The 18,558-nt window shown below is 40.6% G+C and overlaps 1 protein-coding gene across 1 annotated transcript in view; it reads right to left on the bottom strand.

Annotated features, from left to right (window-relative positions):
* The window catches only part of PUR4 (purine biosynthesis 4), a 205,915-nt gene that overhangs the window by 41,765 nt on the left and 145,592 nt on the right, over window positions 1-18,558 (bottom strand). Inside the window, exons 18-19 of the mRNA XM_089374764.1 lie at window positions 2,755-2,943; window positions 2,569-2,655 (exon numbers count right to left, since the gene is read on the bottom strand). Coding sequence (XP_089230890.1) covers window positions 2,569-2,655; window positions 2,755-2,943 — 276 coding nt within the window. The remainder of the gene's footprint in view (window positions 1-2,568; window positions 2,656-2,754; window positions 2,944-18,558) is intronic.

Raw genomic sequence — 18,558 nt, 5'->3', positions numbered from 1 at the left:
CAATCCTCTTCTTCCAGGACCTATAGTTTGAGGCCCCTTCAAGTTTGTTCTCTCCCTTGATTGTGTTATAGACATCTTCCTTGAATATAGTGGATTCCTTCCTTGAGATCATTTTGAATAGTTCCTCGATCAAGTGCTTGAGACTGCCTTTTTCTTCCTTCTTCACGAAAGCTCTGATAACATGTTAGAAAATCAAAAAGGCAGAAAGATTTTCTTATTCTTGAAAATTACCAATGTTCCATGGGGATGCGTTCCCCAGGGTCGGGTGCGCGCACCCCTCGAACCCCGCGCACCCAGGACGGGGGGACGTCTGGGGAAACGTTTCCCCACGTCCCCCTTTTGGGGAGAGTCAAGAAATTCTTCCTTTCAATAGTATTCTCTGGGACTCTTCACCCTAGACCAAGACCAGACCTTCCCTCCACACCAAGTCAGTCTCCTGGAACTTGGAAGACTTCGAACTCCCAATCCAGGACCCGAACAGAGAGAGAGGGGCACCAAAATGTTGATTTTTTCTTTCTCCTTAGACTTCCCCAAACTCGCACTTATTTCAGCATCTTGGCAACAGACTCCGCACTTTTTCCAGCTACAAGAGATATCAAATTTCTTGTGAGAGAGTGTGTTCCAAATGAATTCGATGTGCTTGTATTTATAGGCTCCATGTAAGGTCGAATAGTCTTCTTAGGTCGACCTGATCTTCTTTTAGGCTGACTTGGTGTGGAAGATACATAAATTATATTTGACTCAATACTTGACCTTTTTACATGATTCAAAAGGTCAATAAGGGTCTCTTTAAAAGTACAATAACTTTATTGACTCATAATAAATACTAGAAGTCCTCAATGGGGAAACTAACCTAAAACATGGTGAGCCAAGCATGAAACCCATGCTTTAATAAGTCACAATCATGATAATAAATTCTTTTTCTTTATTCTTTCGACAAGTACATTACATGGTAACTCAAATACATTAAATGAAGACCGAACCTCGTTACATTTTCCAACACTTTTTAAGTTTTTTATGTTCTTTATTTTAGTTCTACTTGCATGTCTGAGATTTTTGTTCTAAATTGCGAATTAATGTCCGCAGAGCAATAGTGTAGGTTTGTGTCTTGTAATTTTGATTTAAACTTCATGAGCAGTTGCAATTCTACACATTAATTTCTACAATATTTAAAATATATGTGAAGCATTTGAATTTGATTATTATTAATGTGGCAGAATATTGAAAATGAATTTGAATTTAGATTTCCCTCCAAGTTTTTATGAATTAAGGTGAAATATGTAATTGGTAAATTAAAATGGAAAAAATATTCAAGTCGACCAATAGAAGGATGCACCTTTTCTCCTATATAATTTCCTATATATTAAACCCTCTCATGGATCATTTGACACAATCAATCACACTGTCTTCCTGTAAAAAGGAGTTTGGAGTTCTGAGGCAGTTATTTTGAAGTTTGGAACAGTGAATGGTGCATGTCTTGACAATTGCAAAAGCCTTAAAACAGGAGCCTTGAAGCACTTGTGAATCAAGCCTTTGACAAGCAAATTGAAGAAATTGTGAGACAATCAAATGCAGAGTAAGGACATTTGTGTTGATGATCTGATGTATGCATTTTATTGATCTACAAATTGCATATTGGATATGACAAAGGGGCAGAACTAAAGTTGTTTGAACGTTGTTGTAATTGGGCCATTTTCTCTGGTACAGGAGCCCAAGAAGATTTTATTTTATAGGGTGGCCGGGTGGTGCTAGGGAAGGAAGTTGTAGCTTCCTTCAGGAGGTTGTCACCTCCTTCCAGTGGGAGTTGGTAAATCTTGAGGTTGTAGCCCTTCCAGTTCTGGCTGTTAAACTAGAAGTTATATTTTCCCTTGTAATATAAATATATTGGTTAATTGTTTTGATACCTAAATTGTTGAAATTTATGAAATACCATTCACCACCTCTCAGTGTTTCCAACATCACTAGCACCCATATCCCAACATCTTAGGCCCTATATGTACTCTGGATCCTTCCTCATATGACTTATCCAAAGCTGAATTTGATGATAAATACTCCCTGAACTCCCTGAAACTGAAAATAATCCTTCCAAGCTACTGATGGTGAAAACTCAATCCTCTTTGGTTAAAAAGAACTCCTCCCAAACTGCTAGAGGTGAAAAATCAGTCCTCCCAAGCTATTATTGGTGAGAAATCAATTCTCTGAAGCTGTCATCCTTTCTGGACACCTTCTGCATAACAGTCATTTTATTTTCTTAACAGGATAGTTTATACAGCTGACTTTATATGTGGTTAGTGGTTTGTAATCTGGATGCACTGGATTAGTTAGATTTGGATTAGATGTTAACTTTAAAGTTGGAATTTACTTTTATAAAGCCACAACATTTTTAGAAATGCATAGGGATTCACAAACATCCTTGGTATGCCATGGATGTACCTCAACCTTAAATTAATCCAAAAATAGAATGGATGGAGGCCTGGGGCCAATGACATAACAGATCTCAATGTTTTGAATGAAACAACCACTCGGATCCATTCCTAGACCCACTAGACAACCAAAAGTGAAATATACCTGTTCCTGGTATTCAGCACCCCATATCTCCATAACAGACATTGTTTCATCACCAACAACTATGGATCTTATGTCAATCTCTGCTCCCTGTTTAAAATGACATCAGAAATGGAGTGCATTGTTATACTTAAATATGAACAGAATGAATTAGACACTGTTCAAATTTATGTCAATGTAGATCAGTACCTTGGGATAGATTATTTCTTTAACAACATTACAGTTGCCTCCAGCACCTTGATCATGAATGCTCACAATAGGATTCTTGTTGCCCATCTCCACACATGCACGAACAACACGATACAACTTTTGAGCCATCTCTGCATCCCCTCGTTGTACTGCATTAAAGTCCAACTCTGCATCATTCTGCCCACTTACCTGCAGAGGAAGTTAAGTAAAGAGATGAAAGAGTCAACCAGATCTGAAACAAAAAATAATTCACAACAACAAATATAAAATTTCCACAAACATAAATGACAACATTTAGGCACTAAAATATAGATTGGCCATGGAAATATAATTTCAGAACGATTACTAATTATAACTTGTGATATTAGACTTGTATAATGGACAAAATTGCTTTATAATTATAAATGATAAAAGCAAAAGTATCAACTTCGAAATATGTATCAAGTTATAACACCGTTAAGCTGAGTTTGTATCATTTTACAGCGCATCTGTGCAAAAGTCGGCGAAAATTCATACAGGTATTGTCTCAATGTGAGCAGAAGTTCTATCCTCTAGACCACGCATGCCTTCCATGGAAGTTTAAAATCAATATGCTAGCCAAAGCAAGATGCTGCATGAGTCCAATTGCATGTAGAGAATGGGTGTTGGTGCATTCGGGTTCACATTGTTGAAGGGGAAGAGAAATCAGGAGAGGAAGATCAGAGGCATGGAGTCAGGGGGAGCAGTGATCACAGGGGAAGTATGTGTTGCCATCAATGACAAAGGGGGAGATTGTCGAATGGTGTTGTCATTGATGCCAATGTCAGTGATTGAATGCTCTTAATATTGGTCTTCAATTGGATGCTCCATTGGTCAAAGCTCCTGGAAAACCCTAGAATCCCTTGAAGCTCCAAGTAGCCCCACATTTGTTGAGGTTTTTGCAGATGAAACTCAGTGAATTTGATCTCAAGGACATTGTCATTAGATGCTCCTCATCAAGCCGATTCCAGTGGTATATGGCGCACCTCAAGAGCCTTCACCATTTGGGAATTACGCTTGTTTGAAGATGAAGCCCCCAAATTGTGGGCATCAACACCAAAGGTTGATGATGTTGCAGCTCTTCCTTAGCTAAGACAAATGCACAAGCCATAAAGCTCCTCATCAAAATTAAAATAACATTTCTCTTGGCAGAAGGTTGATCATGAAAGGTTATCTTTAAAAATCATGGGCATATGAGGGATTTGAAATTTGAATTTCAAATTCAAACAACCCTAAAAAGGGGTTTTCCCTCCAATTGTTTTGAATTTTAAACATTAAAGTCTCCCTCCAAATACCTATGAGATGCCTTCATATGACACTTCAAAAAGCTATTTAAAGGGTTCGATTTGTATTATCTCTTGCATGGATCTAACGCCATATCTATGAAGTGATAATTGTCTGAAATATTTTCGGTCTGTGGAAAAGTGCTATATCAAACGAGAGGGTGTTCTGGAAAGTTGTTTTTGTATCTGTTTTAGTATGGGATTCGGTTGGCACTTTCTTGTGGGTGGAGCAAATTTTTTCCAAGGTTCGGCCATTATTAAAGCAGCCTCTTTGTGCATGAACGTTCTATCTCTCAGCAGCCAATATTTATTGGATCTGTAAGCACATTATTCCTGTGGCTCTCACCAGCGAAGAAAATGTTTGATCTGGCCCAGAGTTCATAAATCTTCATGTCAATAAAGCCCTAATTCATATCCTATTATTTGTGTTGTTTTTACTGTGAAAATTCGTCTTTGAAATTGGCACATTTGAGTCTATGGAACAGAGGTACAATTGGGGTTTATTCTGTCTAGCAAAAACCATGAAAGCATTGATTGGTTTCATCTGAAGGAGGACGAGTTTTTCGTCTATTAAAGAAGGTCAAACCTTCATGACAAACTCGCTCCTCAATGTGGTCAATTCTGCACTGTATATCGAAGCCAAGAACAAGTTATTATAAGGAGGCCAAGCACAATAATATATTGCCAGATCACCATCAGCTCAGGAAATAAATCAAGGAGGCCAAATCAATTTATTGTAAATCGATCTCTGCTATTTCTCCAAGGCCGTGGGCACTGTTTAATTAAGTTATGAGCGAATTTTATAGCAGAAGTATTCCTCCCTTTGAGCATGCTACCTCCAAATCACTAGGCCGAGGTTATTAGTCATTTCTGGAAGCTGACATTATTATACTTCCTTCTGTCTGTCTGTCTGTCCTTCTATTGTTTGGTAGTAGTACAGTGATTGGTTATTCTTATCATCTCTGGAAGTTGTAATTATCATTCCTATAAGAAGCAGGAGTATATCTGAAAGTTGAAGCAGAAGAGGAGCACAAGCCTCTCATTCCAGCTATTGTACCCAAACAAAACAGGTGATGGTTATCAATATATTACTTTCTCTTCAGTGAAAATTAATAAAAGTTTGTTTGCCCTCAAAAAGCATTATTCTGTGGTTATGTCCTTAAATTCTCTGAGTCTTTTTTAGAACTACTTCAGAATTTGTTGTGCTCTTAAGCATGTTACATTGTGGTACTGTATAACAGCAATTAACCTCACAGAGATTTAGTTTTGGGCAGCATACTTGACTTGTAGCAAGGAAAAAAGGCATTGAATGACAAAGGGCAGTACTATGTTCTCTAAAGCATGATTTCATTCACGACCTAATTACACTGTTATATCTTTCAGGCATTAGATTGCAAGCTAGACTCAATGCATTGGTAAGACTTGTTTGCATCATCTGTTATGGTAGAACTGGAATGTTCTGAGAACATACATCCATATGTTGCATCCAAGAAGGTTCTCTGTATAGTGGCCTTATGACAGTGACATATGAAAGACAGTCTCAGAACTTGTATACCAGAACCCTGATATGACAGTGATCTTGTTGCATATAATTTAGTTGACAGTAACAGTGATATTAAAGTGAGACTACAATTGTGTATGGGTTGATGATGGTGTGACAATGTCTCTAAAGACAAGTGATCCATGAGATAGTAATCTATTTAACAGTGAGACTGTGTTGTAGTTGACCGCAACTTGAATCTATTGGACAGTGACTTGGTGTTGACTTTAACATATCAGAACAGTGACCCAGTATACATTGACATTGTTACATAATAGTAACCTCAACAGTGGTAGTCTTATTGTCAACATTGACTTTGTTGTATGACAGAGATCCACATATGGTTTATGTGATGTATGGCAGTAATCTTGTATGGTCATTACAGTGAGATGGTATGTCAATGACTTGCAATACACAGTTATAATGATGCTTGGTGAGACAGTCATTGATATGACAGTAATGACATGGTGATTTCCTTCACCATGGTTGCATATCTCACGATCTCTTCCTTGCTTTCTTCACACATTTCATTCCCAGGAACTTCAGAGTTCCTCAGTTGTAGTCAACTACCTCATACTCCATATGAGGACATATTATGTTGATTTCATCTAATTAAATATGTGAATCATGTATTCTTGCATCCCTTTGCGGGAGGAGATCCTTTCTTTGATCATGCCTCAGTGATCCCTGTTGTTTGCAACCATATGACATGACTTCCATAATATCAAATGTAAGCATACATACCTCATCTTCCTTTTGAATCATCCAGATTTCCTGCAGCAGTTTCCTTTGAATGAAGAGACTTCATTCCCTTGATTTGCTTCACTGTCATGTTATCATACCATCCTTCTATGAATTCCACAAGATTGGAATTCTTGAAGACCTACTTACTTTTGCTCTTGATCCGTGAATCTTACAATTCCATCAGAGAATCTTGAGGATCTTGCATATCTTATCTTGCAGATGTTTCCTTTTGACAGATGTATGATAACCCTTTTTCCTAGATGACTTCTTCTTTCTTCATAAGTATCACTTGAGCTTCTAATGAGGTTTACAAAGAGCTACATCCTACATAGTTGACTTCCAGACATTCATCATATTACATATGTCACGAGCTCTTACTTCTAATGCTTCTATCATGATGCCATTCTCTGATATAATGCATCCTATCTCATTAACAAAGTTTCCTATCTATAATACAACAGAAGAGTACCTTTTAGTGAAGGAGATTCTCTCAGTCATAGTAGAGATCTTTCACTTCCTCCTTCTTAGGCTTCTTTGTCTCAGGCTCTTCTACTTCTTCGGTAATATGGGCTTCTTCCTTATTCCTCTTGTTATTGTCCCTTTTACGCTTGGGACAATCTCTTCGATAGTGCCCATATTCTTGACATCCATAACATTGTATTTTAGCCATGTTTTTCTTCTTCCTTTGAGGACCAAATTTTCAAAACTTTCCTTTTCTTCTTGACATAGCAGCATATGCTTGATTCTGCTCATTTGTTCCTACATCCGACTTGGCTTTCAGTCTGGTTTCTTCGATCTTACATAATGATCATAGATCCTGAAAGGGAGTGGCTTCTTTCTTCCCATAGATACTTGAAGTGAAGTTGCCCCATTCCTCCGGTAGTGCATTCAGTACTATAGTGGTCATTTCTTTGTCAGACATTATTTCACCAAGAACTTGAAGTTGATCTCTTATCTCAAAAATCCTCATAAAATATGAGGTTATTCCTTCTTCCCTTGAGATCTTTAATTTGTAAAGTTCTTGCCTTAGAGAGACTATTTCTCCAGCAGTAGTTACGGAAAATAACTCTACCAATTTGTCATATATAGATTTTGCAGTGTCTAATTTTGATACATATGGGATGAGAGAGTCTTTGATGGATTCTATAAGAATCCTTTGGGCTCTTACTTCCCTCTTCATGAATCTAGCATGTGCTTCAGTATCTTCTTTGGGAGGTTGAGTTATTGACCCTTTGATGTGGTCCATGACTTCATTTTCAATGAGATTTAGGTATGTTCTTTTCTTCCATGCAAGGAAGTTTGCAGCCCCAACCAATTTGTTGCTTTCCTTGCAAAAAGACATTTTGATAGTATCATATGAAGTCATAAACTTACTTGAGTATTTGTTGCTTGCTTCCTCCTTAATCTTGATGTTGATAGAAGATTACTACTTGAAAGGTTGAGAGAGAGTTTGCTTCACGATCCTTCTTGAATGTTCTAGCCTTCTTAAGATGATGATCTTGGAACTGCTTCTAGGGTTTTGGTCTTTCCTTCTGCTTCCTTCTTGAGTATGATTTCAAGACTTCTTGCTAGAGTAGATTTCTTCGATCTAGGGTTTTGGTGTGTTGAAGATCTTGATCTCTTGCTTGGTGTCCTTTGACTTGCTTTGCTCCTTCCTTGAAACATGGCTCTTTTGTGTATTCTTAATTCACTGCACCTAAGATCTTCCTTGTTTGATGTCTATCATTGGGGGGCTGAGGAGAGTGTTGATAAATCTAGGGCAATAATGATTAGGACATTTCTCTTCTTCATAATTGCTTGTGATATGCTTTTACTTCTTGTATTATGATCTTCTCTTCATTATATTATCAAGGTGTTATTTTCATCAAGACAATTACCAAATAAACAATAAAAGACAAGAGACACAGTATGTAGGCTTCTTAACCAGGGCCAAAATCTCTCACTCTTTGAGAGGAAAACCCAATCAGAAAATTCTTCTTATAGATCTTCAATTGACGAATACCAAGACCATGACAAAGACCCTTGTCACTAACCTTGATGTTCTGCCTCTTCCCTATCTCGGCTTCCTTCTTCTCTTGAACTGCTCTTCTCGGCTTCCTCTAGAGAATCTCGGTCTCTATCCTTCCACACTGCTCTTCTAGGCTTCCTCTAGAGAATCTCAGTCTCAACTGCTCCTCTTGGCTTACCCAGAGAAACTTGGTCTCCTAGGTTAGCCCTAGATCTGAAACCCTAGAATAGAGTTTCTCCTCAGTTTCCTTATTGTGAGATCTATGCCCAAACAAGATCACTTTAACAAGTTCTACTTTGATCTTCTTGTGATGCCTTCGGTCCTTCTTCTTTCGCACGTGGGAGAGTATATGACCCAAGACAGAAACCCCAGAAGAATGCTTCCTTTGCTATCCCTTCTTCGCACTTCTACTTGTAGTCTCTTCTTCGCACTTCTACTTATAGGCTCTTCTTCGCACTTCTCTTGTAGGCTCTTCTTCGCACTTCTCTTCACTGAATTGCTTGCTCCTAAGTGAGGTCGAGTGTGGCTATTTATACACACTATCTCATGTCCTTTAGGCCGACATGATCACTAGGAGGAAGGCCGACATCATCTAGCAAGCTCTCCATTCGTTGACAGTCGGCTTAAAGAGAATAAGTAACAAGGTCTTGGAGGAATTCTTTTCATAGACAAGTTTGACTCTTTACAATGTGTAGCATGACTTCATTACATGACAATGACTCCTTATTTTATGACTAGATGACAAACAATTCCTAAAGGCTCTCAATGGGAGCCTTGACTCAAAAATAAAATCTCTTGCTCATGAAACCCATGATGCAAGCATTATAATATTTTATTTTTCTTCTTTACATCTCTTCACATAAAATCACAATTACATGTCATTATGAAGACCGAACCTGGTTACACTTTTCAACAGGGCGAAGGGGGCAGGGGCATTAAAGTTGCCTCTCTAGGAAGTGAACTTTTTAATATAAAGTGATTTTATATTACACAAATGAGATTTTCTACAAATTTTTGTAATTAATGACTTAAAAGTGCATTTAATGAGAAAATTATATGAAGTATATTTAATGTGAGATTAAATGTGATCCCTAGATCTAATCTAATTTGATCCATTGAAAAGATGGTTAGAGAAGTTAGGGTTAGATCATTGAGAGAAAAAGTATAAAAAAGACTATTTAGAGAGACACATCAATGCGAGAGGTTCACATGATGGGAGAGAGAGCATTCATGAGTTCATTGAATGAAGAGAGAGAAGAGTTGATAGGAAGAGAAGGTTAGCATTGAGCAAAGGCAGGTGTAAACTTCAAGGAGGGATGCACACATCACAAGGCAAAACTGTATGGAAAGACGTCATACATCAACATTTAGGCACTTTTTCCAAGGAAAATTTTATAGCATTAATTGCTATACTAGTGTACTTTTCAAGATCAAAAATCAAGGATTTCAAGCACATTAAAAGAGAGTGACGTACAACATTAATTCCTATAGCAGACTATGTAATTTTTTGAGTTGAAATCTAAAGTGGGTACGAAAAAAGGAGTCTAACTGGCACAAATTTCAAGGGAAATTTGCTTGGGTAATGAAATAAGTTTGATTATATTTTTATACTATTGTAATTTCCTATATGCCCAAGAAGAAATAAAGATCTCTTTCTCTAGGTTTTCCCCTATGGAGGCTTTTCCCCAAATTTTGTGTCTATTTTTTGCGAAGCTATGCTTATGATTTCCAGTTCAGTGGTTAGTAAGAGATTCATTGTGTTTCTATTCTAAGTTCAGCTAATCAGCATCATTTAATTAATGAGCAACAAAAATTAATAAACTATGTACAACTTAGTGAAACAGAAGATCAAGGTTGAGTCTATAAAATTTATATGTGAGAGGTCTCAAAAGGCAAGGACTAGACCAAGGGACAACACTATGAGGTGAAGGCCCATTGTTCACCATAGCCACCACCACCTCCTACTCTTTAGTGGACTTTCACCACAAGGGAAGCTTCCCTGTGTAGGACACCTAATAGATATTCAAAGTCTCAACACTCAGAGCTGACAAGGATAGGCTCAAGGAAAGGCACTCAGCTTATGGACACGGCTCAATCAACAAAGACAAGGTAAGGTGTTCACTCCAAGAGACCTATTTAAGGCTCTTACGACCTAGGGTTTAATGTATAGGCAAGGAGAAAGGTCCACCAAGGTACACAAGGCCAAGAAAAGGCTTGAGAAGATAGATATGATCAATAATTGGAGCAACAAGCCTTCAAAAAGCCCCAAGTTGAAGCTTAGGGTTAGGTTAGGTTTCACCCTAGGTCAAAATAGGGCTTGTGACATCCGCCCTAAAATGGAAGAATTTATTGTGGAAAAGAGTTGATTTTGAGGTAATGAGACATACAACATGTGAAAAACCCTTCCACAACCCAACGAACTCCTAGTTGAATTTGGCCCTAGCCCTAGTCTAACGGCTTGCCTTAAAGGGCAAAAAACGTGAGATAAGACGAAGAAAAACAAATTTCAAGACGTTTTCTAAGGTGTGGTCACCTATGTGTAAGGCTAGTGCTTCATCCTTGGGGATGGAGTCTAAAGGGAGACCTACTAATGGAAGAATCAAACCTTAGTTGGATTAAGGGCAAGAAAAACCCTAGTTTTCAAAACCCTAGCTATCATTTTATGAGGAGATATAGTCAATGAAGAGAGCTTAATATGAAGATCCATTCACGGGATTGTCACACATTCTTTTAGCGTAACGCATGCAATACTTTGCCCAAATTTCATAAAACAATATTCAACAACACTAGCACATAAAAACCGTAACAATAGTCATTCCCTACAATAGCCATAAAAAGATATTCAACAATATAGAATATTTACAAGAAATGCATGAACCAATCCTTTATTATCCCAAAATGATGTCTCCAAAAGCAGAATCTCGATAATAGGTCACATCTCCACAAGTATATAAGGCTATTTTAGTTAGGCCTAAATCCTGGAAAGAGGCCAAATTGATACACAAGTGATCATCTAACATGAAAGTGAGGTGACCTCTATTTATATGAGCTCTACCTCAATAATTTCTAACTAATGAAGCCCCTAAAACAAGTTTGACATAAGATAACCTTGGGTTACAAGCCAACCCACTAGCTAAGTGACAAAATAAGCCATAATTTCCCACACATGTGAGTAATAGCCTCAAGATGTGTTGATGTCATGCCCTTTTAGCGCTCCAAATGCCATGTCATGATTTGATGAGTTCTAGAAAAGTATCATAATGCCAAAATAATCGAAAATTTGAGGAATAGCCCTCAAATCCACCTCAAATCATCCTTTAGGGTCCCAAATCTAGTTGGGGTATCTTTGCCATCTCCATGGGTCTCCAACGGTCAAAACAAGCCCCCTTCTCTACAGCGTTAGGGCTTCTCCAAGTCCAACAAGCCCTTCCTAATCTCTCAATGGAAGACCATCCTCATCAAGGCTCGGAATCAAGTCTTTCCCATCAAGTTGTGTCAATGCCAGCCTAGAGGCAAGTGAGTTCCAATCGTGCTATCATCAAGAATCCTTTGTGTTGGGTCAAAGTAGACCAACGTCCTAGGTCCTAAGGTGCTCTAGGACATGTGACATCTACTCAAGTCATCAAGAGGCCCAACCTTCTCAACATTGCATCTATTATGCCATATATCTCTCTGAGGAAATCCTGGGTACCTGTGTAGTGGGTGTCATCAAGGCCTAAGCTGCTATGGACCACCTGACATAACCAACTTGAACTCAAGTGAAAGAAACCGTCCATTAGAGACTAAGATCATATGAGCATCTAAGTGGACTTATTGACCACTAAAGTTGCATTTGAATATTTTTTGAAAACTCCATGCCCAAAGTACATTTCAGAACATTTCAGAGCATTCCTACACTTTCAGATCATTCAGTGTTTTAGATTTCATCAGGGCTTCTAAGCCCCTTCCTTCTCTCTTTCTTCATTTTGTACTCAGATTCTGCAAACCTGTGGGGATATTGTAAATGCGATGCTAAAATGATGAATAAAGCCATGTAATAGGCCTAGGTAGCTTGGAACTTTACTAAGAAGTGAGTTCACACTAGGGAGTTTTCCGCCAAACTCTTTGATCGAATTCAAACCCTCATGCAGCAGGTGCGTGATCCTGTGGATGAGCATGTCCGTGATGGTTATAAGCGCGCCAAGCCATAAGCACCCATCATGCACCAGAGTAAGTAACTGCCGCACACAGGTGGTGCTAATATTAGTGCGGCGATAGTAGGGCACCCACAACAGGTTCAACAACCCGGAGTTCTCCACTCCACAATTCAACTATCTCCAACTCATTGACACCTAAGCCTGGGTAATAAACATGCCTCATATAATTTTATGTCGCGAGGTGAGGGAAGTGCTCATGGTAGGCCAAGTCCCAATCTTCCATTTTTAACAGGGGGACCCGCGGAACGCGCGGACCTTCAAAGGTCATCTACTCCGGCAATAGGGGCGTATGAATGAGAAACTTGTCCGAGTTTGGGTCCTTGGGGACCTTCCCCTTACGTGGAGGGATATATTCAGGCAACTTGGTGATGGGCTCTGCTCCCTCAGCGTCTATATCCTCGGTGCCCTGTTCAGCTTCCAAATGCACAACCTTCTCAGTCTGTTTGTCCTTCTTCTACTTCTGAGTTGCAGTATGCTTCCTAGGCAACTCGCGCACTGGTACCATCCTCTTTTGTTTGTCTTTCTTTGGTTTCTGGGTCTCTTTAACAGGGGCGGGCTTTGGCCTAGGCGACCTCGACACCGTAGGCACAGGAGCCGGAGCTTCCATGCTCACAACCTCTGGAGCAGCTCCTTCAGATGCGACGGTTCCTCCAGTGCTCGCAGTCTCAGCGAGGCCTGGTCCTAACATGGTATCACAGATCAATTTCTAGGTTAACTCTGGCAACTGATCAAAAGGAAACCTCACGACCAAATCCTTGAAGAACGCACGATTCATAAGCAAGAGACGGCACAACTCAAAAACTCTAAGGGTGCAAAGCGTTCTCTGTTGGACTAGCACGCGTAATTTATAGGAGATTTTGAATTCAAATCCAACTGTTCACCCCAAAATTCGTCCATTAATGTTGTTTTGGCGACAGATCTTCAAAGATTTTGGCCTTAAATGTCATCAGCCCACTCCTCTTAGCCGTCTTCTAGCTGTCAAATCATGAACAATGACTCCAACGGTCACTTTTTGGTCATGCTTCGCGGTACATTTCCTCATAGCGCAGCTCCCTTCACGCAGCTTCTGACACCGTAACGTCACCCTTTTGTACACAGTCCTCCTGCCGCGTAATCCTCCAATCTGGGCAGTGTAGTTTATAGTCTCATGCTCCCTTGCAGCTGCCTAGAGCACTAAGACTGTCTTGCCGTCATGTAGTCATTGAGTCGGATCTCTTGTATATGTCTTTAATCAGCTTCCATTCACCCTTCCCAGAAAAGGTTCTCCATTCAGGTTCGTGAGCTGAACCGCGCCTCCCTATGTAATTTCTTTGATGATATATGGCCCAAGCCAGTGCATCTGAAACTTTCATGGAAACTTAGCGAACCTACTACCATATAATAAAACCAAATCATTTACCTTGAACATGCGCAGCTTGATGTGCCGATCATACCATGCCTTTTCACGTTCCTTCTGTATTTGCTGATGGAATCCAGCCAAGAATCAGTCTTCTTCAAGCTCCATCAACTGCGCGAGCCACTCTTCCAAGACTCCGCGACCCGCAATCCCTGTGAAAGCCGCTATGGGTAAACTAGGCATGATATATTCCATCAACATTACAGCTTCTACACCATAGACCAATTGAAAAGGCGTTTGTCCTGTCAGCTTCTTGCAAGTAGTCCTGTACGCCCATAGCACTGCAAGCATGCGCATATCCCAATCATTTCGTTGCGCGTTGCAAATCTCTGTGAGCGCGTTCTCCAATATTTTATTGAAGGCCTCAACTGTTCCATTAGCCTGAGGATGATACGGTGTGCTCTTTTGATGATAAACCTGGAACTCTTCAGTCAGCGCGTTGATCGTTTCATTTAGGAAGTGCGTACCCCAATCACTCATCAACACCTTTGGGCAGCCAAATCTGGTCAACACATACTCAAACAAGAACTTCGCAGTTATAGCCCCTTACAATTGTTAAGTTATGGTATGTTCTATGCTTATAACAGTTTACTTCTTTTTCTTATGATATTCCACAGATTAGAAATCACATGTACATAAAATAAAGTGCAGATAGAACATTAAACGATCGACAGAAAACAAGCCAAGACAAGAGACACAAGATGTGGCGGCTAGCCATGGACAAACCCCACAATGTGTGGGGAAACCCTTTGATCAAATCTTCTTTTATCTTCAATAATTCAGCAGAGAGAAATAGTATAATAAATCTGATTCATATCAGCAGTAGCAAACCCTAGATCAACAGCATCAGCATTAGCGGCTTCATCATCAAACTAGGGCAGACGATATCTCACAAACCGACCATTGGATCGGCTTGATTCCACCACCAAAAGTTGTGGCTCCCAGAGGAGGTTCAGATGAACCTACAGCGAAGTTCAGATGAGGACATCTTCTAGTCCACATAGGTCAATCTTTACTTCTGCAGTTGCAGCTTCAGTTTCGGCAGTTTCCGGCTTCAAACTAGGGCAGTCGATATCTTGCAAACCGTCTGTCGGATTGACTTCATTCCACCACCAAAAGTTGCGGCTTTCTGAGCAGATCCAGATAGACCTATAGCGCAGTTCTAAGGAGGAGATCTGATGGTCAACGCTGGTCAAACTTTGGATCTGCAGTTGCAGCTTCAGGTTCAACAGCTTTCAGCTTCACATGTGTGAGAAGGAGACACTTTTTTCCGTAGTAGAGAAGAGACTCATTTCTGCACAGTAGAGAGAGAGAGATGTGATGAGATGAGTGAGTCCAAATGAGGAAAAGTCCTCTTATATTTATACACAACGTTGGTGTTTGAATAGATACGACTGTTGGGCTTCTGAGCCTACATGAGTTGTAGGTCGGCTTGATAATAATTCCATAATCAAAATAAATTCATATCTCCATGAATACTTATCGGAATCGGATGATCTTTATATCAATCCTACACCTCTCGACGAGAGGAATCTAATAAAAATATTACTAGCCATGAATAAGATGACCCACATGAAGTTTTGCCCTAGTTGCCAATTTTAACACTCCCTCTCAACTAGGGAGAACTTCATCTACAATCTGTCTATCAGTCGTTACTATTCATCCATCAAATGCACTGCCCTATACAGCCTGTCCCTTGCCCTGCTCTGCTCTAGTCTACCTGTTCTGCTTTGTCTTGTTCTACCCTGTACTGATCTGTATTGTTTTCCTCTGTTCTGCTCTGCTCTTGCATTGTTATGTTCTGCTCTGCTTTTGTCTGAATTATGAAGAAGAAGAAATGATCGAGGATGTATCATACTGACTCAAAGTCAGTCTCAAAGTATGTACCATTGGTCCCAGACCAGTCTCAACCAACTCGAAGTCAGTGTCATAGTGAGTACAACTCCACTGGTCCCAGACCAGTATCATCCTCCACTGACTCAAATTCAGCCTCAAAGTGCGTACCACTGGTCCCAGACCAGTATCACAGTCTCAGAGAGTGTACCAGAGTGTACCACTGGTCCCAGACCAATCTCAACTGACCCGAAGTCAACATCATAGTATGTACCACTCTCACTGGTCCCAGACCAGTACTGCACTGACACGAAGTCAGTCTCAGAGTATGTACCACTGGTCCCATACTAGTGTCAACCGACCCGAAGTCAGTGTCATAGTATGGTACAACTCCTACCACTGGTCCCAGACCGGTATCATTGATCACAGATCAATGGAAGTCATCCTAGTGTAGGGAGTACGGTAGATACAACGATGCGTCCATCGGTACTACTATGGTCCCTAATTTCATTTCCCTGCTCATTGATCAAATGAGGGTACTTCCCATGAGTCCAAGACTGCATGGGTAGGATGCCTCGACAGGAGAACTAATCAATCCTGTCCTCACAGGAGAATACATCAATCCTGCTATAATTGCCATGGAGAACACATCAATCCAGGCCGCCATGGAGAACACACCAATCCAAACCGCCATGGAGAACACATCAATCCAAGCCTCACAAGAGAACACATCAATCTAGACCTCACAGGAGAACACATCAATCCTGCTACAATGTCGCCACGGGGTGTACATATATACCACCAGGGGATAGTGAATCATCCTGTGGTCATATGCTGCTCCAAGAAGCACCCCGCACCCCCTGGAGCTCCCAGAGCTCAATGCATCATACATGACCCTCATCAGAGGGTCTTTGAACAACTCCAAGTTGTTCTCGGAAAGTCAGAAATTTTACTTTCCCAAGGGGTTTTGTCAGAATGTCAGCGACCTGTTCATCTGTACCGATATGTTGGAGCCTTATAGCTCCCCGCTGCACCATATCTCGAATATAGTGGTATTTGATATCAATATGCTTAGAGTGATCATGAAATACGGGATTCTCTGACAAACGAATCCCACTCTGGTTGTCACAAAGGATCACGGTGGTATCCAATGTAAATCCAAACAGCTCACTGAAGAGCTTTCGCAACCAAACTGCCTCACAGGAAGCCATGCTGGCAGCAATATACTCTGCTTCGACGGTGCTCAAGGCCACCGACTTCTGCTTCCTGCTCATCCAGGATATCGAAGCAGATCCCAAGGAGAAACAACACCCGGAAGTGCTCTTATGGTCCTCCACATTGCCTGCCCAGTCAGCATCTATGTATCCAAATAGTCTCACATATCCGGCAATGTATCTTAACTCATAAGTGATAGTGCCACGAAGATATCTCAGCAGATTCTTGGCACCAATCCAATGTATGTGGTGGGGTTCAACCATATGTTGACTCAATGTGTTGACTGCGAAGCATATATCTGGACAAGAGTTCACTAAGAACATTAATGCTTCGACGAGTTGCCGATACTCGGTAGAATTTTGTAAAACAAGTCTAGCAGCACTACCGCTTAACTTCCTGAAGTCACGCTCCATCAGGGTAGTTATAGGCTTGCAGTCCACCATACCGAATCTTTCCAATATCTTCACCACATATTTCCCTTGAGATAGGAAAGTTTCTCCTGGCTTCTGCCACACTTCAAGTCCTAGGAAATAGTGCATCAGTCCTAGGTCCTTCATTTCAAATTCAGAAGCCAACTCCCTCTTACATTTGAGAATGAGAGGCTTTGCACCTGTTAGAAAGAGGTCATCCACATACAACACCAGTATGAGAGGTTTATCATCTTCAACCTTAAAGTAAAGGTTAGGATCGGCTTCACTCCTAATGAACCCCAGCTTCATCAAGTAGTTGTCCATCCTCTCATACCATGCTCGGGGTGCTTGCTTCAGCCCATAGAGAGCCTTCTTCAACCTACATACATGAGATTTCCGATCATAAATTTCAAATCCTTCGGGTTGCTCCACGTAGACCTCTTCTTTGATCGAGCTGTGCAAGAACGCAGTCTTTACATCCATCTGATGTGGGTTCCATCCTTGTGAAGCAGCAAGGGCTATGATCGAGCGGATGGTCGTATATCTGGCAACAGGTGCAAATATCTCATCATAGTCTATACCTTCCTTCTGGGAGAAACCACGAGCAACAAAACAAGCCTTATACTTTTCCGTACTTCCATCTGCTGCATGCTTTATCTTGTAAAGCCATTTGGAAGTAACAACTGTCTTGTCCTGGGGTCTGGGAACTACTTCCCAGACATCATTCTTCATGATAGACTCATATTCTTCGGTCATAGCATCCTTCCATACTTGATGCTTGACGGCATCTGAGAATGATGAAGGCTCATTTTGTATGATCGTGCTCATGATGGTCAAGTATCCCTGATACCTATTAGGTTTCTTACTTTCACGAAAGGTTCCTCGGGGTGCAGCATGTCCTTCAGCATCATCAAGTAGCCCCCTAAGCCATGAAGGCCTCTTCCTAGAAGAGGAAGGCTCATGTGGAGGAGGATCAATCGGATCCATGGGTTCTTCTACATCAGGCATTGATTCATCATCCTTTTCTTTCGGCTCCCTGGTGTCGGCTTCTTGAGAGCTCCTCAGAGTCAGAAGACTGTTCACCATAAAGGTGACATCATGACTAATTACGACTTCCCTTTGACCAGCTACATAGATTCTATAGCCTTTAGTATTTTCACC

This window comes from Pinus tabuliformis, chromosome 8, assembly GCF_031772625.1.
Source record: "Pinus tabuliformis cultivar Carrire ecotype Pingquan chromosome 8, CPIR1, whole genome shotgun sequence".
Classification (NCBI taxonomy): Eukaryota; Viridiplantae; Streptophyta; class Pinopsida; order Pinales; family Pinaceae; genus Pinus; species Pinus tabuliformis.
The sequence above is the reverse complement of the archived record's forward strand: the minus strand, read 5'-3'. Positions and strand labels throughout refer to the sequence as shown.